This window comes from Erpetoichthys calabaricus, chromosome 11 (genome assembly GCF_900747795.2).
Source record: "Erpetoichthys calabaricus chromosome 11, fErpCal1.3, whole genome shotgun sequence".
NCBI classification, from domain to species: Eukaryota; Metazoa; Chordata; class Cladistia; order Polypteriformes; family Polypteridae; genus Erpetoichthys; species Erpetoichthys calabaricus.
This window is the reverse complement of record NC_041404.2, coordinates 121339670-121365506: the sequence shown is the minus strand read 5'-3', so window position 1 is coordinate 121365506 and position 25837 is coordinate 121339670. Positions and strand designations below refer to the sequence as shown.

General features: G+C 35.1%; 1 protein-coding gene across 1 annotated transcript; it reads left to right on the top strand.

The window, feature by feature from the left end:
* Positions 1 to 957: 957 nt before the first annotated feature.
* puraa (purine-rich element binding protein Aa) lies at positions 958 to 24283 on the top strand. The gene is made up of 2 exons (XM_028813738.2): positions 958 to 1209; positions 19669 to 24283. Exon 2 carries the CDS (start codon positions 19752 to 19754, stop codon positions 20607 to 20609), a length of 858 nt encoding a protein of 285 aa, XP_028669571.1. The 5' UTR covers positions 958 to 1209; positions 19669 to 19751; the 3' UTR covers positions 20610 to 24283.
* Positions 24284 to 25837: the final 1554 nt, after the last annotated feature.

Sequence of the window (25837 nt, the reverse complement as noted above, 5' to 3'; positions counted from 1 at the left end):
GAAGAACCCAGTAGTGCATGTATTCGTGTTTTTGAATCCTCTAATCCTCGGTCTACGAGATGCCAGAGCCTATTTTTGAGTCTTGCGCCATAAGAGAGAAACTTAACTTGGCGAAGTCCATCGTTGGCTACAATCGCGCACGCACTCAGGCTCTTACATACTAGACCACTTTTGAATCGGCAAATCACCCACTCTACCGCTTCGGGTACTGAGAAAGAAATGGGTTTAAAAAACACATAGTGACAGAAATTTGAATCCAATCACCAGAGGCTATGAGACAGCCCGACTAAACAATATTCAACATGCCGCCATTCAGCACGAGTTTTAGTCGTTAGTATGAAAGGTATTGGCTCCGGCGCACCGAGACTGCGCTGGATACAGTGCTGTGAGAAAATGGCCGAGCTGACAATTACATCACCGCGCGCAAGAGCCACTTACAGTTAACAATGTTACAGTTATTTATGCGGGTTATACTTATAAAGCGCGTTATATTTCCGCATTATCATGGTGCCAAACGTCTAAAACAGGGTAGAAATTATGGATATTTATTACATTTCGTAAGGTGGATGGGTTCTTACGCGCAATGCCACTACGCTTACCCATCTGGATATACCTCTATTAGACTTCCAGCATGCATTTGGAAATAGACTTCAGTATTTCGGCGCAACGCCCTGGCTGGCACTATAATATTTGGGTTTAGTCCTCCGGCTCTGCTCCGTGCAAAGGCGACCAGGGCAAGGCTCGGGCGACTTCTTTCTCTTCCTGGCTGCGTCAGCCCGGCGTAATTGTGTACGCTGCCTTCATCGATCTCTCCTTTGCTTGTATATTAAAAACTGCGTTAGACACAACAAAAGCTGCCTTCGTTTTCTCGTCTAAAGCTTTTTCATCTGCAACTACTGGCTGCTGCCCACATGAAGCCATAGCCGCAGGACTGACAAGAAACCCCTGTGAATGGAACGCGGTGACGTCGGGAGACCTCACGCACAGCGCAGTATTTTCTCTCTTCCTTGCGTGCGGCCGTCGTGATGCCACGACTCGCTGTTTCTTTCCATCTCCAAGAGCGGAGGAACCTCTAGACTGTGTGCTAGCGGCAGTCTGGGATCGGGCCTTCTCACAGCTGCATTACTTCTTCCTTCGTCTGTGCTCGCGTCTACAGAAGCTAGAGCCACTGCTGAACCTGCCTCAGCCTACAAACCGAAATTCAGCAGGGTAAGGTTTTTCAGTTCCACGCATTCGCTTATTTCAATTAGACACTCACCAAGAACATCAGACGTTTATAACACTATGTGTTTAAATACAAATGTATGAGTAGTGCTGGGTCAAGTTAGGACAACAGGATGTAAATGCATTGCATGATCACAGAAGTAGCTGTTATCAATCTGCTTGATGCTTTCAGGCTGGGTTAAATGAGTGATATGAACATTTTGGTAAGAAGTGTTAAAGAAAAACTATACATCTGACGAAATTAAACATTTTTTTAATATTAGTACATGGTTTGCAAATTACCCAGCAAACACCATCTTGGAAGTTATTTTTATTAGGAAAATGCATAAATATGTTATTTGCTTCAGAAAAAAACTTCAGTATACAGTACAAATTAAAGATATGTAACTCGCACTAAGCAACTACTACCATATAGATAAACAGGTGCCAAGCTATGGTGTTGCTAATGATTAAACAGTGCTATAAAGTTTGGTTTACTGATAGGATGTAAAAAATGTGAAAAGGGGGGCAAACCTTTACTGAAATATTTAGTATTTTATACAGCTGTTTTCTGTAGCAAACACTTTTTTTCTTGGTACTTAACAGCTACAGTTACATATTTAAACTGTTTCTACATTTAGCACAGGTGGATTAAGTGACTTACTGGGGGTCACACTGAGTTGACCCAGGGAATTGTTATGTCAATTTCAAGGTTTATAGTTTTTGTACTAGTTTTTGTAACATACTGCCACGTGACTGCAACAGCAGGAATTTTGCCCAGCAGGTTATAGTATCTATGTTATCAAGTTAACATAAGCCCAAGAGTAAATTAGAAGCAATCTCAATTTATTACATTTTTAAATGCAATATCTGAAAAAAGCTGTTTAACTTAATATACTAGTTGTAGTATTCTGTAGATTGTAATTCTTTATGAATTGAATCATATGTCTATATTAAATGTAATTTAGCTGAATATCTTATAATGCTGGTATATGAAACAAATGAAAGTAATCTAATAAGAAACTTAACTTTTTAAAGAATATAATTAAGCCTTCTCTTTTCTGGGTTTCTAGGAACACTTTATTAACAGTTAGCCTGAATGTCTGTTGCATCCATATAATCAATGACTATATAATGCATACAATGCATTATACAAATTGCACCGTCACAGGTCATTTGGGAAGACAAACTGAAATATACATCATTCACATACACAATAAGTTATCAGAAAATTACTAACAAACTTTATAACTTAGAAGTGTTTATAGAACTGTTTATGTTAAGTGAGTGTTCATTTGCAGGGATGCAGGGTTTTGTTTCTAAAATGTCTTAATTGGTGACCATTTTTGTTGCTAGTGTACTTCTTTTGTCTTAATTGTAATTGACTTGCGATTTAAGAATCAGACTGTTCAATTACTTCTATTTTCCTTAATTAATAGCCAAACAATAATGAGGTTAAAAAAAAAACAAGCCAATACATGACCAGCTAACCTGTCAATCACACAATATCTGAAAATAAAAAGGTGAACCTCTTAGTAATGTTGGTCCACTCAAATCCATAATACATTTTGACAGTGATCTTAGAAAAAAGAAAATCAACAGTTTTGTAAATACCGGCTGTGGCAGAACGAGAGCAGCAACAAGCCATGGAATTATATAACAAGTTTCATTGACAAAAATAATCACCTAAGAAGCTTGTTGGAGTGAAATTGATTGTGATCTGAGGCACCGGGTATAAGTGATCATCTGTTTGCTCACTTCACATTTCACTTTTGTTTGGCTGCCATTTAAGGAAAAAATAATCACTTCAGAGGATGAGTCTTAAAAAATATGTCAATTAAAATGAAGAGAAAATAATTGCATTAACAGCAGAAATAAGTCACTGATGAAGAAAGTGGCAGGAATGAAAACCAACAGCCATAATAGCCCTCCAGGATCTGAATTGAACACCCCTGATTTATTTGTAGAAATAACATTTTTAAACAGAAATTACATTACAGATATCTGCAGGCAGGGAATGAATGATTTAATAATATTATTTTCACATTTGAAGATTGAAATTTGCTAGTAAAGTTATAAATGTATTCTGTTACCATTTTAGCATAAGAACGTATAAACACATTTTCTTATGTAGTTGAAAGCAAAAATATGCACATGAAAAAACTGTCACATAAGTGGCACATTTAAGCCTAAAACTGTTCCTTTGCCTTTCCGATGTTGATCTCGTGCAGCATAAAAGAAACCTGTTTGCAATCGAAGTGTTGTATATACAACATGTGTACATTTTGTTTAACAAAAGAAATGAATAGCATGCAATACAGTTTATTTCATTGCGATTTTAACCTAGATAGATAGATAGATAGATAGATAGATAGATAGATAGATAGATAGATAGATAGATAGATAGATAGATAGATAGATAGATAGATAGATAGATAGTGACAAATTCCTTTCATCTTTTTTTCTTTAGCCCCCTTGCCTTTGGCACAAGTATTCTATATGCCTTCATGGGATTGGTGCAAGCTTGAATGTGTTTAGTGTCCTTACTTCTTCTATACCTATAACAATATACATTTTTAATTTTTGTTATAGTATGTTAGGCATGTTTCAACAATGCATTACCACTGTTCAGGAAGGACATATATACTGCTGAGAAGCTTTCTGTAAAACTCAATTTGCATTCTACTTAGCGCCAAACCCATAGTAACTTTTCTCCAACTCTGGAGAAGATAAGATGCGTTGGCATGACTGTATTTTGTGGCTCTTATTCCGACTACAACTACACAGCACGATATTAAAATTAAATGACTGTCAGAAAGCAAAGCAAAGAAAAGTAGAAAATAAGAAGGAATAGGAACATTATTTAACATACATACATTGTAAAACAATAGGTGTGTGTCGATTAGAATAGCTTCCTGCCTTAAACACACAATATTATTTATTTACTCTGCTTATATTGACTGATTACTGGGTAAAATGTATTAAGAAAGCATGTAGATGTTAACTACATCATTATTTTCACCCCATAGGATGGCAGTTTGAGTCTATAATAAGTGTTTCTGATCTTCCGCATCCAGAGATATATGATTGTGCACTTAAAAAACATTAATAAAAACAGAGCTTTTCACATTTGTAGGCTCTTTATGTATTTTTTGTTTTCAATTAAAACACCAACATAACAGTGAATGCAATAAAGGGGCGCTGCAGAATATTTTTAATGGGTTTACCAGGTAAGGCCAGTGAACATCATGGGGTGCCAAATTTATAGACTACAGTATATGCAAATTACAAGTTATTATAAAAGTATGATTATGTAATAGCAATATTATATTAAAAAATAACGATATCAGATGTTTCATTGGCCTATTACAGTGCTTCCCAGACTTGGTCCTGGTGACCCACTGTGGCTGCAAGTTGTTGTTCAACCCAGATTCATAATCAGTGGCAACACCAATAACACTGATCTCATTTAATTAGCTGGTATTTTATTCTCTTATCCTACATAAGGCGTACACACTCACTGCACCCCCTCTTGGGGACTGAACTTTGGACATCAGCGGCGAAGCCTCTTTATGTTGCGCCACGGCGTGTGGTTCATTTATTTGACAGCATGTAGATCGGGGTAATTACATTCATGACATTCATAGTCCGTGGATGTTTGCTGACTTGAAGACCAACCACAAGCGTTACCTGGTAGGTAGCAACCCATACAATCAGATTGTAATTCAGACTATGAATGTCATGAATATATATATATATATATATATATATATATATATATATATATATATATATATATATATATATATATATATATATATATATATATAAAATATATAATAACATAATATAATAATAATATAATGTTGCTGTTTATTATTGCTCACTACGCACGTCTGTTTTGAGGCTAAACTGCTATTTAGTAGGGCGGCATGGTGGCGCAGTGGGTAGCGCTGCTGCCTCACAGTTGGGAGACCTGGGGACCTGGTTTCGCTTCTCGGGTCCTCCCTGCATGGAGTTTGCATGTTCTCCCCGTGTCTGTGTGGGTATCCTCCGGGCGCTCCGGTTTCCTCCCACAGTCCAAAGACATGCAGGTTAGGTGGATTGGTGATTCTAAATTGGCCCTAGTGTGTGCTTGGTGTGTGTGTCCTGCGGTGGGTTGGCACCCTGCCAAGGATTGGTTCCTGCCTTGTGCCCTGTGTTGGCTGGGATTGGCTCCAGCAGGCCCCCATGACCCTGTGTTCGGATTCAGCGGGTTGGAAGATGGATGGATGGATGGATATACAGTATATATATATATATATATATATATATATATATATATATATATATATATATATATATATATATATATATATATATAAATATATATTCATGTTCCCAAAACACAGAACGTGGGGAATAACAATTCACTTAATTAGAGTCCAATTAAAAACAGAAGCTGGTTGGAATAAAAAGCTTCAGCCACAGTGGGACCCCAGGACTGAGTTTGGTAAGCACTGGTCTATATCAGCTTGCCAAATTCCTTTCTGATGGAATCATCTGTAATAGCCTACTTCTGATGAATATTGAACTTAATAATTATAAACTGATACTGATATGTAATATAAATAAGAGTGAATTGTGGTGTGGTGTAACTATAGGCACCACAAATCAGATTTTATTTTCAATTCATTCCACAGTAGATTAATCACATGCAGTAAAAATATATCAAATATTTGCACATACTGTAACTGGTATATATTAACACACAACCATACTTTTATATACATATATTTATGTGATCTGTACATCTTCCTGAAAAAACATATAGTTGTCAATATATATCTGCAAGTAACCTCTACCCCACATTATACTGTTGTTGTTTAAATCAAAGGGATCCATAAATAGACCTGTGTTTTCACTCTGTCTGGATGCCTTGCTGCTCAGTGACAGCAGACCCCTTCTACGAAAACAGGAATTTACTAACATACCGACTTACTTTTATTTACACACATTTATATTCTCTTTACATCTCCCTGGCCTGTCAGTCAGGCAGTCATCCATTTACAGTCACTCACGAACACTTTAGAGCACGAATCTTATGTAATAAAGCAAAACTTAGCTTGCCAGTTATAATAATGTTAGTTATTCAGCTAAATCAACATTATGTTATACTGTCTCTTCTGTAGCTGTAGTTATAGTCATAAGTAGCCACCATTCAAACAAAAGTCTGCACACCGTTCACATAAAAGAATCGTTCCGTGTTTTCAGCAACTGCTCTTGCAGCCTGGATTGCCAGGAATTCCCAGAACAATTGATGTTCAAAAACCGATTTTCCGTTTTGACCAAAATACACAAAATGAATTTGGAGAGCGAGTTTGATCTCCCCCTTGCACCTTGGTGTTTTGAGCGCAATGATTTATATATATGCCAACGAAGAGCTTCCTCCTTGGTCTTTCTGCAGCAATTTTATACCATCGACCATTGACCCCCGGTGCGTGGTGGGGTGGATGCTGTTTTAGAGCGTGAGGTGTATGACGATGGGTTTGATAATGCATTTGCAAAATTGCCCCCACCCCCGAAAGAAGAAACTCACTCCGCCAAATCAATATTTTTACCCGCGGAACCGTTTTAAATATGGTTGAAAACCCGCACATCAGACAACCCTGCTTGGAGCACTGTGAAACAAGTACTGGGAAGAAGGCTCGAGATAAAAATAAACTTGCACTTTTGAAATGTAACTGTTGTAATGTAAATACCGCGGCCAATACCTCGAAAGTTCACCCATTCATAGTTTATCAGACTTTTTAAAGGGTGCAAACTGGTCCGCAAGGTCGCCAGTATTTGTTATAGGGTGGCCGCAGCCACCCTATGCCAGCTATTGGAGGCGCCATTGAGCACAAAACACTGCAATATGCGCACAGAAATCCATATGCTTACAGATTACAACCAGGCTTTATTCTGTGTAGTCAGTCTGTTTAGTAAAATACCATCCCAAGGGAATGTACGTAGTATACTTAAAAATTATGTCTCTTTACCGGGCTGTGTGGTTCATCATAGAACCACTGCTTGTCAAAGAACTATTTCATTATGGGATGGGTTCTTTACATTTAAAGATGTTTATTTGAGTTTGGAGCAACTTCCTATTATATAGAAAAAAATGAAATCTTTAATATATGGTAGGCTACAGAACCATAATAGATTAAGAAAACCTGGACTTAGCCTGTGTTACTGGAGGTAAAATCATGAGCCATTGGTATTTCAGGAACCTTCAAATAGATAGGTCTCTTGGGAATCAAAAATGGTCCCCCTTTAGCACTTTGGCATCTTTATTTTTAAGGCAACAACCAGCTCCTCTGAGGCACGCTCATTGGCACAACAACATTTACTCAAAGAGATCAATTTATTTTTGTCCTTAAAACCAGATGAATTTACTATAATAACTTCTTTCGAACTTAATTACTGATATTTACACATATTTACTGTGGCTCCCCAGGACCCTGAATTAGAATGAGTGGGATCAGTTAAATGATGGATGACTATAGTAATAATATAACTTATTGTAAGTTGTGTGGTGTAGTAATTAAAATCCTGCATTCTAAATAGCAAAAGTTTGGGTTCATTCTTCCCCTGTGGCCTATAGTGGTATTAACCAAATCACTTAACATGCTTGTGTTTCTGGAAAATAAATCTAAGCAATTGTACCAAAATGTATTGGGATGGTGTTCAACTATACAAAGACATTACATAAAATGAAGCTTAGTAATTTGTAACATTTAGATTTATAAAGATGCATTTGTTTCTTCTGTGTACTAGATATGTTAGAAAATTGATGGATGTATAGTTTCAAAAGAATATTAAAGGTGCCTTAGAACTTGTTTATAACTGACCCTGTCACATTAAATTAGAACATGCTGCAGTTTAAAACATTTTCTTCATCAAGCACAGTTCACTCATCCATTTATATATAATGTTTATACTCAGTTTTGTGTTCCTGTTTTGTTGCTTTACACGTGTATTGTTTTCAGCTCTACTCAGTCTGTGTAAATGCAGGCAGCATTCTGGATTTGTCGTAGAACAATAATTAAAAGCCTTTAGGGGGTGAGATGTCAGTAGCAGTATATGTGGATTGAAATAATAATGCATGTGAGTAACAGAGAAAAAAGTTAATTACTTTACTTACATAGTTTACTTTACATAGTTTACTTAATTTAAATATCTACCATTGTTCTTAAACCGTTTTATCCTATTCTTGGTCGAGGGGAGCTGAAAATATAATGGGCTTAATGGGGTGGACTGCCCCAAGCTTTAAAGATTGGATTTTTTTCCATTACATATACTTTACTGATTTCTTGTAACTATATTTTTGGCATATATATCTTTTTCAATGTTGTTTTCTGTATATGCAGCATAGACGCTTTAAGGTTTTTATCTGACTCTAAACAAATCTGAAGCTTTACACTCTTAAAATTAATGGGTTTAAAATGGCACTTTAATGGGCTGTGTGGAACCATTGATTGACAAGCAACCATTTCATTTTGCATGTAAAATTGTTTTTTGAGCTTTAATGTGTCCTATACACTAACAGATCCAGAAAACCTGAACTAGACTGATATTTATTATATTTAAATTTTAAAATTTAAAACAAGGAACCCAGTGATATCTCACAAATCATTATGCATGGTTATTTATAAGGCCTGTTGCGCATCTAAATAAATAAAGGTTCTTTCAGGAAACTTCACGTTGATAGTTATTTTGGAAACCAAAAGTATTCCCCTATGACATTGCTCTAAAGCACCACTCTGGCTCTTCTAGTGAGTGTACAGTCTCAACTGTACAAACTTGTTCTCACTACAGATTCACTTGCTTAAGGCAGCCTGCATGCGAATTGATTAAATGGAAAGCTACAAAGGTTTTTGCAAGCTCTTTTCACCTTTGTAAGTTAATTCTCAAAGGTGTAACTCTTTAGAGAAGTACTCTGTGTATCCCTGAACTACAATCTATATCTGCATCTAGTATTCGCAGAATTTACATAGCTTTTGGGAATACATTTTGACTCACACCCGATGATGGACTGGCACCTTGTCTAGGTGTTGTTCCTGCCTTGCACACTATGGTTGCATAGGATAGGCCCCAGATGCCCTGCGAATCTGCCCAGCATAAATAGGTTAGGAAAACAGGTGGATGAATGGATAGATTTTGACACTCTTACACTAAGATGCTGCCTTCAAAAAACATGCTGCTTACTTAAGTGCTTAAACGGGAATACTTTACTATACTTACAAGTCCACGCACGGTCTTCTTTTTATACTGCCTTTTATATATTTGCTGTTGTGGAGCATTTACTTCAGTGACGAATCTGAAATTGTGAAACCGGCTCTTGGTCGTATTATTTGGTATTTGTTAACAACGTCGAAAATGTTCAGCAGTCCTGTAACGATTAAACTCAAGGAGAATGAAGTTCACTTTTTATCCATACATAAAGAATTCATCTATAGCAAATTATGCTTAGTGATCCGTTATAAATAACAGTGTGGCCGAAATTTTACTTTTTAAAGTAAAACCATCTCGAGAAAGATTTAAATTGTGAATTTGTTCGGTATACGAGTAGCTTTGATTTTAATATGAGCATAACACTACGTTTATTTTATGAGACATGAGTGAGATACAGCGCACGAAGTATCAAGGTATCGTCCGACTCCCTGTCTTCTCTTCTCTGAAGGCCAGGTTTAGGAAGGAAATTCCTGTCGAGGTTACAATGTCTGGATGGGCGTGGTTTGCATGTTTCTCTTTTTTCTTTGTCGTGTGCGCCTTGGGGGTGGTGAGTCTATGATTAAGTTAACAATGCAGAATGGATTTCTATGCTTTAATTCGCATTCGAGAGCACGGGGGGGATCTGGATGCTTCACACTTACAAGGACCTTTTTTCAGTCGCTACTTTACTTTTCCTCTATTGTGTTCGGTGTAGTTTTGCAACATCTTCGGGTGGTTGAGTAAAAACGGTGGTAATCATGTCTGCAGTTTACAGGATATCCAAAAACCCTTGCTCCAGCCTCAAATATACGCATTAAAACGAAATGACCGATGACAATGAGAATATGTTGAACAATCGAAATTACAATAAAAGTGAAACATGCTGGATTTTTTGCGAATATATACAAACAATTAAATATAAATAGATGAATAAATAAATAAATACATAAATAGACGACGTTTAAGAAAATAGATGCCGGATAAACTTAAAGAAATGTGTACACTTGACATGTTCCTCTCTGTCCCTCTTGACATTTCCACCTGAAATTAAGTTGATCTCACATACTGAAAAGACTTCATTTAGCAAAGCAAGAGCGCTGCAGGCTTTTGCAAATGCAATGTAAAACATACAAAATGCAGCAAAAGGCAAATACATTCCTGACAACACCACAAAATATGTTCATAGAAATGAAACATTTACATACTTTTAAATACTTTGTAGTGCTTTTCTATACTTGATTGGCTGATGCCTTTATCCAATTTGTTTAATTTGTCCAATTTAATTACATTTATCTTGTTTTTTCAAGTTCGACCATTAGGCAGGTGCAGTGCCTGGCTCATATCGCTACAAGTGCTAGCAGCGGGATTTGGATCCACAACCTTGACGTTTAAAGTCGAAATCCTTAACCACTGCGCCTTTATACAGTGAAATGCCACACCAAGACACATTACAAGCACAGAGCTACAGTACGTTTTTAATTTGCACACGAGAGATAAGAGACTTGCTCGAGGTCAGAGGAGAGGATTGAACCTGTAATGCCTTGTAAAGTTCAGTGCTTTGTGACTGTGATACCGCCTGTATTAAATTATGCATGATATTCATTTAGAACTGAAATCGGTTATTTCAGCTCAAGATCAATAATTCCAAAATAAAATAAATGTAGAGTATGACAGTAATAATAAAAAAGAGCCTAGTAACAGAAAACACGAAAGCGAACTTAACTTTTTCAATGACTATTTTGTAGAAGAGAATCGTTTTGTGTAAATGAACGTGGTCCGTAAAGAACTGGCATCTCTGTCTAGTGACAGGCCTGACTCATGGCGACACTATAATGCTTTAATGTAAGAAGCTGTTTCAGACAATAGATTGAATGTATGAATGACATTCCAAACGAATTGAACATGTTTTCTGGCCACAATATAACACTTGAAATGTTATTCGGAATGTCTTCAGGCGTCAATGCGCCCTTCAACATTAATGTTATTTATATTTTTGCCAATTTACTGCTGGATAAATATTGTTTAGTTTAACTGTTGTTATTTACGTATTTACATACAGAGACATTTATGTTGTTTCTGTTTAAGACACTGAAAGTGGGACAGAAAATGAATGGGTAGATGTTTTCAAAAATATATGGACTGATTTATATTTCTGAGAATGTAGAAAAACTGTTTCCGTTTGAATTTGACAAGTACGAGCAGCTTAAAATACATTTCTCAATCTTTATATATATATAGTCTATAAAAATCTTCTGAAAGTGTTGAAAAAAAAGTGGTGAAACATTTGAATGAGAAGAGCCTGCATGTTTCTTTGAATACGCTCTGTGGGAAGCTGTTCCTTTTGATACGTTTGTCTTGGATATTTATGAGACTTCCAGTCATAAGTCACGAAAATACTGAATGTTTAAGTGAAACTATTTACAGCTAACTTCGATTGAAGGAAAGTTATAGGGTTACCTTTGCTTTTAAAGTGCTTTTGACAGAAAGGATCAAAATGCGTTCACTTCGATTTATTTTTCACCAAATAAAATCTCGTACACAGAATGCTTGTTTGCAGTAATGAAGTTTTATTGCCCGTTTGCCCCATTATATTTTTTTATAATTTGTCTGGTTAAGCCTTGGTCAGTTTTTGACAGGTCGCAGTTGTTTTCTCATTCGACAATGCGATTTCATTGAAAACGATACTCCGTATCACTGTCATCGAGCAACATGGTGTTGAAGAATGCTGAAAGCCTTAAGGAACTTTTGTATTTTACACTTCAGCTTCAGTTATGTGCTATCATTATTACTATTATTAGCAGTAATAGCAGTATGATTATAAATATCGTTACATAATTATAGATGTTGCTCCTTGGTAAAGGTTTATGTTCTCAATGATGTGCAGGAGCCCCTAAAACGGAGTATGCAAAATTGTAGCTATTACCAACATCTATATGCTTATAATTGAAAGAAGTAGAGTATTTATATAGCTGAAATTCATTGTGTTTAAAACAAGACGATATTGGTTCCTTATTGGGTATTTCAGTCAATTTTTCTGTTGCTGGATATTTGAAGGACTTACACTAAATGATAATGTACACCACTCGGTGCTTACATATATAAAAGTTATTTTTTAAAGTCATTAAACGAAAGCTAACATCTCATCAACAGCTTTGCTAACTACCACATGAAATAATGTACATAATAAGTTGAAATCCATATGCTAGAGAAGCACGTTGCTTTTACTATACTATTTACAAGTGTTTTGTAAAGTGCTGATGTTCAAAATGAGATTCACCTAATTGAAGTATCCAAACTCCCCTTATGATTGAGTGTTATCTTTTTTGACAATATTTTCTGCAGATAATGTTTTATACACACACACACACATACACACACACACACACACACACACACACACACACACATTTGCAGTGCTTCCCGCATCATGTGAGCTGCAGCAGCACACATTGTGTAAGGGCATTTACTAGCAACACATGAAAAGAAAAGCTATTAATTGTACAGGTATTTTCACAGAAAAAGTACTTAAGCACGTTTTTTTAAAATCTTGTAGCTAGTTTTTTAATCTTTACATGGGCTTGCTCCTGCCTATTTATCTGAATTGTGCACTTTACACCAGTCATCCAGAGTACTTAGATCTTCTGGTCAGTTGCCTCTTGTTGTCTCTCGTACCAAGTGTAAAACTAAGGGGGACTGTGGAACTCTTTACCTCATTACATAAAGGAGTCGTCTACAATTGAACTGTTCAAAACAAGATTAAAGACTCATTTCTATTCACTTGCTTTCCGTGACCTTCAGTAATACTGATAGTTTCCTCATTGTGATTATGTAATCTTACTTCTATTTATTATTTATTTTATTTATGTTCATTTCTTTTATTTCTATTTATGTTATTTATGTTATTTATGTTAATTGTAAGTTTTTTTCTTCTTTTATTGTAAAGCACTTTGGCCACATCATTCCTATGTTGTTTTAAATGTACTATATAAATACATTGACATTGACATTGACATGTTTAAATTACCGTACTGGGTTAGAAATGCTGGGTTTCCTGGAGGTCGAATTTTTAGCTGAAAATAAACTATTTGGAATGAAACCTATCGCACACCCTGCATCGCAAAGGCAACCTTTCCTTCTCACGGGGACAAAAAGACTTATTTTTTAACCCTTGAGTTTAGTTTTGACTACGTTCACATTTGTATTGATACAACTTTAAAAAATTAACTTTCACCCCATGGACCTGAAGATAACTAGGTCTGCGTAGGTTTCCATATACAGTATTATGTAATTAATCTTGGTAGAGAATTCTGTTATTGCAAAAAGATTAGTAATTTGTATACGCGAACGCCTCCTTTGGGTTAAAATTGCAAATGGTTTCTGATGATCCCCACAACTTTTGGTCTGTGGGAAAGAAACTTAATGTTAGTTAACAAACATGTTTTCTCGACTACTGCAAGTTTTACACTGTGAGAGATTTTTAAATGTTTATTTTACAATAAATTACTGGGGTTTGCATCACTCTTTTGAAAGCATCAAAATTACAATACATTGAAGTTGTAAAGATTGAAAAGATATAATATGTAATAGCGTATAAGAAACTATAGGGGTCAATTTTGGTTCATCTTGTGAATGTACAGGAAAGCATGAATTAAGAAGTAAAATGTATCAATTAAGGGTGTGTAAAACTTCTAAGTGCACGACATACTGCTTTCTGAATTCTGCTACATAACACACCCTTTAAAAGAGCAAAGAATGTGTTGTTGAAGAAAAGCGATTAAGAATAAGAATATGAAAAAAAAGATTGTGAAAATAGTTGTGTAATAGATTTCGAATGTAAATAATACAATATAATGGAAGGTACAAGGGATCTCTTGAATTTGCTAATACGGGAGACTGAATTTGCCAAAAAAAAAAATCCTATTGTATTGTTAAGGCAGCAAAAATGGGAATATGACCTCTTATCTAATTATTAGTTAATAATAATAATGTCCAGTAATGATTATATAGTTTACATCGCCTTATATAGTGCATAACAATTGAACTGCTTATCACCTGAAATGTAATAAACACCATTTCAAAGTGTTGAGGCAATACCTTTTGTAATTAAATTTTATCAATTAATGCAACTCATTTCAAGTTGGCCATCACTGCAGCATTTTTTTCAGAACACCTATGTATTACTATAGTTAATGACCTTCAATTTAAGATTAATTTGAAACAAAAAAGGACAATATGTGTCAAGTTATCCGTTAATTCAGTTGGGTGCATATAAAAGAAGCCGATTTCATCCGCTTTGAGGGAGGGGGGTTAATATTTGTTTATTGAACACCATTTTGTCTTAAAAGATCAACAGATTACTTATAGAAATATTAATTTGAGTTTATTGTGAATGACGTTTACTAACTCTAAAGAAAATGGTGCGGGAACTTGATTCATTATTTGTTTTACATATTGTTAGATGTAGTCAGCTTTTTTCTTTTCTTAACAGTTCTTTATACAAACGATTATTGTGAATGAACATACTAGAAATATGCAAATTTAGATAGGCATCTCATAGTGGTATAAAAATTAGTTTCTATCTTTCTGTAACTAAATTATTACCACCTATTGAATTATCGTATGTTTTTGATGAGAAGAGGTTGTAATCAGGGTATGTTTACTGTTTTGCCTCAAAAGTGTTTCTCGGGATAATATTTGCATAAAAACTTCTGTCAGGTTATTTATTCATGTATTTGTTTATTTATTTATGTATGTCTTTATGGGACTTCAGCTGACTGGTAATTTATTGAAATCGAATACTTTAGACAAATCAAACAATATGTTCGCTAAAATTATCATTTTTTTGTTAACCTTTGTTCGTTAGTAATATACAGAATCGAATGTATTTCAGTCCTGTTTAGGCAAACACCACGAATTCATTTTTGAACACGAAAAAAAGTCAGTTCTTTTGTACTTTATCTTAACTTTTTATATACAGATTATGACAGCATCCTTTGAACTGCATATGCAAAGTTAAAAACGATCTTGATACACATTCTGTCTGAACTTTTATAAATATAATTAATAGTAGCTATTTTGTGTTTTCTTCATTTCATGTGTGTCTTTCTTTTTTGTGGCTTGAAACAAACTGATAAGTGTACATTATTTTATTTGAAAACAAGTGGTAATAACTACTAAAACAATACTTTTTTCAATAAAATAATACAAATGTGTGGAGTTTAAAACATTTAAGACTATCTCTGATTCAACAAACTTTTATTTGAAAATAAAGCTTTTTTTTGGCTATACTTCATAGGAATTGCATAACATCACGACCTTGAATCAACATACCTTTAACACATTTAGATGTAATATTATTTACATGTGTAAACAAATATATAGGAAACTGACTGACAAGTATAACATTCTAGAGCATGATCAGAAGAGTTTATTTTTTATTGCAGCAGGCTAATTCAAAAATACACTAAGAAAAATGTTATCTAACAGATTGTTCTTTGAATCTGAGTAACTTTGTGTACGATAGTCCAGTTAAGTGCATTTGTTGTATACTTTTATTCAATTCTGAATATTTCTTCTATATATTCAGTTTAGATAACTATTAATATTTAATACTTATAAATTACTAGTTTAGTCGGAGTAATTAGCTATCTGTTCATTGAGTTCTGTGAAGGTTTTACGGTAACATATTTTAAAAGATTAACCGGTAGAGGTTTTTTTTCTTTGTTTTCTTTTTCATTTAATATCTAAGGTAAATATGAACTGGTATTTAAAAAAAAAGATGGGTCATTCTAAAACCAGGCTTTAGAATTTTACTATGTATTAACGGCAAACTGAGTTTTCAGATGTGTTGTAGTGTCTTCTGTTTTCACGATTTTTACGGTAATTTTATCAGTAATTATTTATTATGGGCGATTATAAAAATAAAAATCGAGCAATGCATTATTTAAATTAGGACGTTGAACGATAATAAACGTTATTCTGAGAAAGAATAATCATATAAAACGTTATTTATTGTAACGATTAAATACACTTAATAATAAAATGTTTTATTTAATCTACCCCAGTTTTATACATATTTGACGTTCTCAAGAGCTTTATTTATCGTTGGAGAGTTAGTGTTCTTAACAGTATTTAATACATTGTGTAGATTCAAAATATCCGTAACATTTTGCGAGTTAACAAATTATTAATTTGTATTAAATGAAAGAAAACGTATTGTTAAAAACGATTTACACTTTTTTTAGATGCTATACATTTACATTTTACATTTAACGAGACAAATTATACACACTCCATTGTCTAAAGAAACTGTTTAGGGTTTACGTATTAATGCGGTTTTGATTTTAGTTTACATTTAAAGTAATGCTCTTACTTTTCATTTATATGTTTTAAAATAAAAGTATAAGTTATTAGAAACGGAATGAAAGTTAAAATAAGTAACACAACAGACTCGAGTCTGTAATCGTCGTCAGTAAAGTAATTCTGCAATGTGAAATATTTTGCTCAAGGAAACGTGGCACTTCTTCATAGCTTTGCGGGACCACTTCCTTCTCATGAGGTTATTTCACAAAGAAAGCTTTTAAAAATACATTACTTTCGCCTATTGATGTAATATTAGAAATATTAATGACATAACCAAAGTATATACGAAGTCATCCATCCCTCCGTTTTCATACCAATCCAGTTCACCGTCGGAGAAGCAGCAGCACGGTATGGTTATTCGGTATAGAACAACAACGAAATAATACTTGGCAAACTTTTTTGTTTATCGATGTTTTTATGACGAAGAAATTGAGGAAGTTTGGTTCCTCCATTGCGTTTGGTGCTGGTGGGATAAGTTCCGAACTCATAAAACCTTGATCAATCGTGTCTGAGAATATTATGTAAGATTTTAGTATTGATATGAGGTGGATTTCTCAAACGAGTTACCCTAGGATAAGAACTTTGACAGATTCCCATTGCACTTTCTTGTACTCTGTTAGTCTGAATCAAAACGCAGTGAATCACATCCTCAAGTGTGTGGAGAAGTTTTTGAGTGCCCCGCCCACAAATTAATTCAGAAGTTATCGCATTGGTCCAAACGTATTTATTTGACAAGCGCTACATTTTCTTTTGTGATTGGCATATTAGAGTTGCTCCGGTGTTCCGATTTCGTCCGTTTCTCTCTCACTTATTTTCATGGTCATATTTCATATCTGAGACATATAACATTTTAAAATGGTCATATTTTAATTTTCGAGCAACGGACTGATTTGCGCTCGATACCACATGATCGGTGTCCTAAAGTAGAGTAAGTGGATTTGAGAAAATGAATGAATGGATATATTGATGAATGACTGAATCAAAGAAAATAAGATGGATGGCAATGTTATGTTTTGTTTTATGTGGAATTACATAATTATAATCACAATATATTAAATAGGTTTAACGATATTGCAGTTTTAGGTTTGTTGGATTAATACCGAATATTTTTTGTGGTTGTGTTCTTCTAATTAACCTAATGAGTTTCCCCAATGTATTTTTACAATTTATTAACGTATTAAATCATAAAGCAATGTAGTGATGCGTTCTTGACATCCATTTAATAATAGCAAAGGCAATAGCTACGCAAGTGTTTTGATATATATATATATATATATATATATATATATATATATATATATATATATATATATATATATAATTTAAATTGTTGTACATTCCTTTAAATTTATTAAAAATGTATGTTTTTATCCTTCTAGTTTTTGACAGCATTACCAAATAAGTGCACGATCACAAACCCGGAACCCTCCAAATCCACACCCAGAACTGTCTACGCAATCTATGTATATATCTACACTGTTACATTTAGGTCTTTTTCTCAGTAACTTGGATCTTGAGGGAATGGGTTTTAAAGCTTACACAGGTAGAAAGCTTTTCTTTTTCCATAAATGAGGACAACATCATATACCTATTTTACGGCACTTTTTAATTTAGCAAGTTGCAGAATGCGGTACTGGGTTATTAAGCTAAACAAACGGCAGTATGGTCATCAATAGTTTAGCTGTAAGTAAACGGATATAATGATGTTATTCCGAGAGGCTAAGGTGAGAATAATTTGGCATGCGTTAAGTTTGTAAAAGCCAATAAAGCTTATCAAACCCCTCTTCACTACCTATCCATCAGTCTATCCAGTTTCTGAATTATGGGGATGGGGGAATCATGGGGACAGCAGCATCAGGCACAACGCATAGACCAACTCTACTCTGGGCAGGGCATTAATTTGTCATAGGGCTCACATACGTATACATCAGCCCTCACCAGTATGGACAATGCATAATCTTTTTCCCCTCTTACACAAGTGTAAAATAGATAAAAACATTATGTAGCATGCAATGTCTGTATTTCGCAAGATCTTGGACATTCATCTTATTTCGAATATAACATAGGCCTATTTGATAGACTGATCTACTGATAACGATTTCAGAATACTGAAATAAATTTATAATTTCAATCTATTATTGAGAGCTTTGACTTTACCTTCTAATACTTCTTAAGGTAAATGGATGCAATGTTGTGCAAAATGGTAGATTAAGTAATGATTCTGAGCAGTAACTTTTTAAAGGGTGCCCCCATTTGATATAATAACACTTATCAAGACCGTTTATAACCGCTAGCTTCTTGTGGCCCTCAAAGGGTGGAATATTCACCATCGCAAACTTTCTAGCGAGGAAGGCAAGTGCTATATACCTGGATGCCAACTGAGATGTGTATCTAGATAAAGTGTATGTGTACTTTATCGATTCATTGCAGACTACTGATAAATGTCACAGGAGGCAAATACAAGATATATCCTTATTTGTTGGTAACATGGGGGAGCTATTATCAGTTTTAATGATGTCTGATGTTTTCATTTCTGACGAGATTTCAGATTAAATTATGAATAATCATGATATTGGTTGAATTTATTTTAAACTTAATAACAAGAGTTCAATTTTAAGTAAGAACATCTCACAGATTATAAACGAAGTAATAGATACAGTATAGTTAATGAAGAACATTCATGTTTATAAAGCACAAGCGATAATTTGTGAATAACTCTGTATTTATTTATTTATTTTGCCCAGTGAGAGGACTTTCAATGTAAACGGGAAAAGAGCAAGGGGATTGTTGAAGTTGTCCGAGCTGATTTGTGTGCCCCGAATGTCCCTAATGTAATACCTTGTCTGTGTTGTATGTGTCTGTCTCCAGATCTCGCGAGAACGACGGCGTGGCTGGCTGGCGGTGGGGTTGCAGCAGGCAGGCAGAGGGAGAGAAGGCAGGCAGGCAGCATCATGGCGGACAGAGACAGTGGAAGCGAGCAAGGAGGAGCAGCTACGGGCCCGGGCGCCGGCTCCTTACACCCGGGGGCGGGAGGGGTGGGCTCGGCTTCCGGACTGCAGCACGAGACACAGGAGCTTGCTTCCAAGCGGGTCGACATCCAGAACAAGCGCTTCTATTTGGACGTGAAGCAGAATGCAAAGGGCCGCTTCCTGAAGATTGCCGAGGTCGGGGCCGGGGGCAACAAGAGCCGCCTCACACTCTCCATGTCAGTAGCCGTAGAGTTTCGCGACTACCTGGGGGACTTTATCGAGCACTATGCCCAGCTCGGGCCTAGCAACCCGGACATGGCCCAGGACGAGCCCAGACGGGCGCTAAAGAGTGAGTTTCTGGTGCGGGAGAACCGAAAATACTATATGGATCTCAAGGAAAACCAGAGAGGTCGGTTTCTGAGGATTCGCCAGACCGTAAACCGGGGGCCCGGCTTAGGCTCCACGCAGGGCCAAACTATCGCCCTCCCTGCACAGGGACTCATTGAGTTTCGTGACGCCTTGGCAAAGCTGATCGACGATTATGGGGTGGAGGAGGAGCCCGCTGAGTTGCCCGAGGGCACCTCCTTGACTGTGGATAACAAGCGGTTCTTCTTCGATGTGGGCTCCAATAAGTATGGGGTGTTCATGAGAGTGAGCGAGGTGAAACCCACCTATCGCAATTCCATCACTGTCCCCTATAAAGTATGGGCCAAATTTGGGAACACTTTCTGTAAATACTCCGAGGAGATGAAGAAAATCCAGGAGAAACAGAAGGAGAAAAGGGCATCTGAGCTCCAACAACAGCAAGAAGTCCATGGGGATGATGGGGACGAAGATTGATAACTGTAGAAGAGCAAAAATACAAAAAATAACAAAAAGAGGAAAATACAAAAAATAAACGTTACTGTAAAAAAGAGAGAATAAACTGTAACTGTTTAACTCCAAGGGAGCACCACCCACCAATCCTCCACAAACTGACAGTTAAGACTTGCTAGCACCCATCGCTGGATGTTGTCCACTTATCCACCATTTAAACAGTAAGCAGCTGCTAAAAACAAAGTAATAACATTATATATGAACTGTGTTTCCTACTTGATTAAATGATAAAAACTGAGTGTTTATTTCCCTAATTAACCGAGAACTTTTGTACACATTCAAGCTATTATTAAAAAAGTGTTTGCAATGGTCAGATAATATTGCAGAAATATATGAAAAATGAGTCCTTTACATGTGAGCTAACATTTGACTTTAGCACAAAAAGATATTTTAAAAAATATAAAAATAATATTTTCATTTTTTTCATTTTCTTACCAAATTTCAAACCATAAGGAGGTTATTATAGTATATTTGACACCCTCTATACCTGTGATTAGAGATGTGTGTATATATATATATATATATATATGAGGGCTAGGCATGCTGTGTGTCTGAGCTTTGTTTAAATGTTATGCAGAAGTCTGTAGAGTAAGGTACATAGGTTAATTCATGCAAGGAAAAAAGTGCTCTCTTTTTATACAATATGCATTGCATCTGGTCCTTAAACTTATTTAAAAAAAAATCCGGAAAAAAGTACTGGTCAGTGGAACTTCTGTGAACATGAAGAAAATTATTAAAAAGGCATTTAAATGAATGTTGCTAAGTTGTTTGATTTTTACACTTAAGCAAAACAAACAAAAAAAAAAAACAGTAAATAGTAAACAAAAGCAAAACTTGTCTAAGCTTGTTGTTACGCCTTGTGTATGAAAATGTACCTGTAAGACCCTAAATGTTTCTGATGTCTGAATAGCAAGTTCAGTGTTGGCACGCAGCAGTTTCCTAGGCAAGTGCATTCATAGAAACGTTTATGAAAACCTGTACCTATTTTGTGTTTGTATATGTGTATGTATATACATATATATAACAAACCATGGTAATCAGTTGCAAAAATGGCTAACTGAAAAGTTTAATAATAATGATTTTGTGAATCACATGTATTTAATGTATAAATATTCCCACGTTTTTTGTGGGTTTAATAAATTGACATTCACACAGAAATAAACCATTTCTTATTGTCGTATCACGTGTGAGAAAACTGCTGCATGCGTACTGTACATGAGCATCCTCCGAACATTTAGACAACCTGGTGCCTTATAATCTGTACATGTTTATATGCTGGTTCAGTTCTTTGGAATGCTCTGTTTTGGGTATCTGGTTGTTTTTTTGTAGCACAAATGATGGCAGTAGCAGGATAATTACTAACCAGAAAAGGGAGAGAGAGAGAGACACACACACAGAGACAGCGATATAAAAATAAACCCAAAGAATGATTAGCTTTTGCAATCACTTGAGTGAATATATGTGAATTTTCCATAGGCTTTCAAGGAATCCACCTTCATGTAAACATGGGAAATGTCACCTGGAAGGCAAGGAAATATGCGCTGCTTAGCTGAGGTACAACAAGATAAAATTGGCTAGTCTGACTCAAAGTAGACTACAAATGGAAATATGAACAGATGTCTATTAAGCCCTTTGTACTGCTTTATTGAATATTTCTGTAATGGTTGCTTGGGCGGTATGTGAACTTTTTGAGTTGCTAAAGATCTTGGGGGGGGGGGGGGGGAGTTAGTTAGCATGCCCCTTTTTTAAAAGTGATCCTCTACACTGGTTTTGACCATTTTACTCTTAAGAGATTTTGATGAAACTTTGACTAATGCTACATTTCATTACTGTGTGCAATATTTGTGTATGTCTGCCAGTGCTGGCAAAACCTGTATTAAGTAAAGTATGAGAAATATTTGAAAAGAAAAATACAATAACACTTACAAAGTATTACAACATTTTTGTTGTCCATTTAAGTGACCCAGAATTTGAATGTGAAGCAAGAGCATTTGTAAAACTGTTTTAATAAGCACTTGTTTTTGATAATGTCAGACTTTTTCTTTTCTTTTTTTTTTTTTTTTTTGCAATCAGATTGAGTTTATTCATTTTTAAGTCCAAACAGGGTTGCCATATACAGATGTAGTCCCTTCTGCTCCCCACCAACCCAGCATAATGTGACTAAGACAAGATTGTCAGTAACTGGCCATAAATGAAGTTTACTACTTACCCACTTTCCGTCTGTAAACATCAGCTGATATTGCGCTAACATTTAGAATTATTTAATTCAAACCATGTTAGAGTATTAATTATTTTCCATTGCTTGTTATCATTAAGTATATTCTTCATGTTAGCATGTTATTCAGTCTAACTGCCGGTGGTTTTGTGTCATTAATATTAAAAAAAAATGTTCAGCTGCTTTAATTTTTAGTGTTTTATTTTGTTTAAAATATTGAAACAGTTGAGGAAAATGTTTTGTAAAAATGGCACACAAGGTTTACAGCATGCAGTATTAAGTGTTCTTGTATAATGTATGTTAGCTGGAAATGTATCCTAAAACAATCCCATTTAAGTTTGTATATTAATTGTTTTACACATGTTATGTGGTCATTTAGAGTGAATCATTGTTTCAGTTGTTCTTTCATTATGTGTTGATGTTTCTATGTGTTTTTTACATATCTATATGCATTATATATATATATAAATATATTATTTTTTTAATGGGCTGACTGTCACTAAATGATAATTTTAAGAAAAGATATGACATCCAAGTGTTGCAAAATTGTACAATGATCTGGGAGATCTTATTTATTTGTTTTCTGTCCCTTTAAAATTATGTCTCCTCTCACTTGTGAATATGCAAAGCCATTAATTTTGTTGGCCATATACAGTACATTATTTATTTTTCTGTTGAAGCTTTTCACGCTGTAAATTCTGAGCTGAAACATCTGTTAACTCTTTGTTAAGGGTCAAAGGGGGAGGTGTTTGATGTCAAGTTGGCTGTTTGTATCATTTGAAATGACTGAACAGTCTTGCCATGGAAACAGAATGTGTTAATTAGCCAATATAAGATGACCTGTCCAGTGTTGCCATTGTAATGTTGCTGTTTTTATACTGTCATCCAAATGAATAAGAAATTTGATTTGTCAAAGATTTTCTGTATCTGTTTGAGATTGCAAGCTTTTGGTACCATATGTCATCCCTGTTACTACTGACTGTTCAGTTTATTCATCTCCTGTTAGCTGAAATTTACATGTCTAGTGTAGATCATTCCTGAAATCACAGTAAAGGGCTGCTTCTGTTCTTTTTTTTTTCCCTAGTACATGTCTAGATTTCTAGATGAATCTTTTGTGTGTTACTTTTTTCCCCACGAGGGGAGGGGAGGGGTTTTGTGTTGGAGGGGCACTTAGTCTTGGATTGGTGCTTGTCATTTTCTTGTTTATACTTGGCATTTCATGTATCAGTTTGTGCTAATGTTGGGTTTGCTCTAATTATTTGATCTCTACAGTGTTGACATATCCTGGACAATAGAAAGGAAACTGATGTACGAATGTAACTTTTTTGTTATTTTTTTTATTTCTATACATCATTTTGAGTTCTATATATCCATTGTATTATTTAATTATGTTAAAATATTTTATTAAATTGCTATATTGTAATTTTGTTTTACATTTGAACTCCCTCCCTCTCTCTCTCTCTCTCTCTCTCTCTTTCTTTCTCTCTCTCTCTCTCTCTCTCTCACACACACACACACACACCCACCCACCCCTAAGCAACATCATTATAAAAGCTAGAACTATTGGAAAAGATTTTTCCAGGCCCTCTACCTGAAATAATCATAAGTGGTATAAAAATGTTACATAAGTGGTCCCTGCTATAACAATAAATTTGCACTAGCTAGTATTAGAAATGGCATGATACAGAGTTTGAATCTATAAATTCAAGTGTGATAATACTACAACACGGAGGAAGAAAATCTTGCTTTTCTTACAGTATGTATAGAAAAGCATCCTTTAGTTCATACGATTTTTCTTTAAACTACATTTGTAAGCACAATATGGTACATTATGTGGAATTCTTGGATGCTGTTGAGGCCTACTTAGTAAGGTTAGCTGAAACTTGCCCATCCTTTACCCTTGCAGTGCTGTACTTCCAGTCTGCTTGCTGATCTGCCATGAGCTGAGCAATGCACTATTTAAATGCAGACCACGATTGAAATGTGTTCTATACTCTGATGCTGTAGTCTTCAGCACGGATAGTTCATTTGTTGGATTGTGATGGCAAAGACAGACAATGAAGTACTGTAAATAAATATATCCATGTAAAAGCCTCATTGATCACATTCCCAATTGCTCTTCTGAAGGAGCAATGAAATCTTTGATTAAAGACATTTTCAACTGTGGAAGATGCATCTCTTTTGAAAATAAGCCAAACAATGAAAAGCTATATTGGCCCAGACATTTGCATGTGCTACTGGGCAAAGAACATAATGATATATAGAAAAATATTCTAATACCAAGGTGCTGCATATCCCATTGGTGCTGTGTTGCAGGCAGTGGTGCACTAAACAACAGTAGTAAGCCAAGTCTTTTAGAAGTTTAAGTTAGCTTCTGTAATTCTTTGAAATGTGTATGTAAACTTGTTGTGCCAGCTATACAGCTGAACAGTAGTGTTTTTTTTTTTTTTTTAATCTGCAATTGCACTTTTAATTTAAGGCCAGACAAAATATTTTGCTTATTTTACCAGCTAGTTATTAGTGAACATTTCAATTGATATTATACAAGTATGTGCATAGCATTTTATACAAAATGTTTTAGGCCCATTTGAAGAAAGAATGTTAAGGTGGTCTTAAGCAAAATCCTAGTCTTTCAATATTTTGCTCATCTTTTTGTAGTTTATTTCTCATTTTATATATAAATATATGTTAAATGAGAGTGATCCAGTCATCTGCTTACAAGTAACGGAATGCATTAGAGATCCTTCAAATGTTTCTTTATCTTAGCTGGACCATTTATACCATAGTGGTAAAATGTGAACTATAACAAAGATTTAATATGTTGCTGGTACTTATTTTGCCTGGCCTAAATGGTATGGTACAGTATCTTTTGTCAAAAAAGATGCTATGCAGTTTGAATTTGTTTGTGTGCATCTTTTGAAGATGATGTGATAGTCATTATTACTGTAATAAAGGTTGCTTGGGTGGCATTTGTGAT

Coding starts and splice junctions, on each gene's coding strand:
- puraa (XM_028813738.2), top strand. CDS start 19,752: ATGGCGGACAGAGACAGTGGAAGCGAGCAAGGAGGAGCAGCTACGGGC.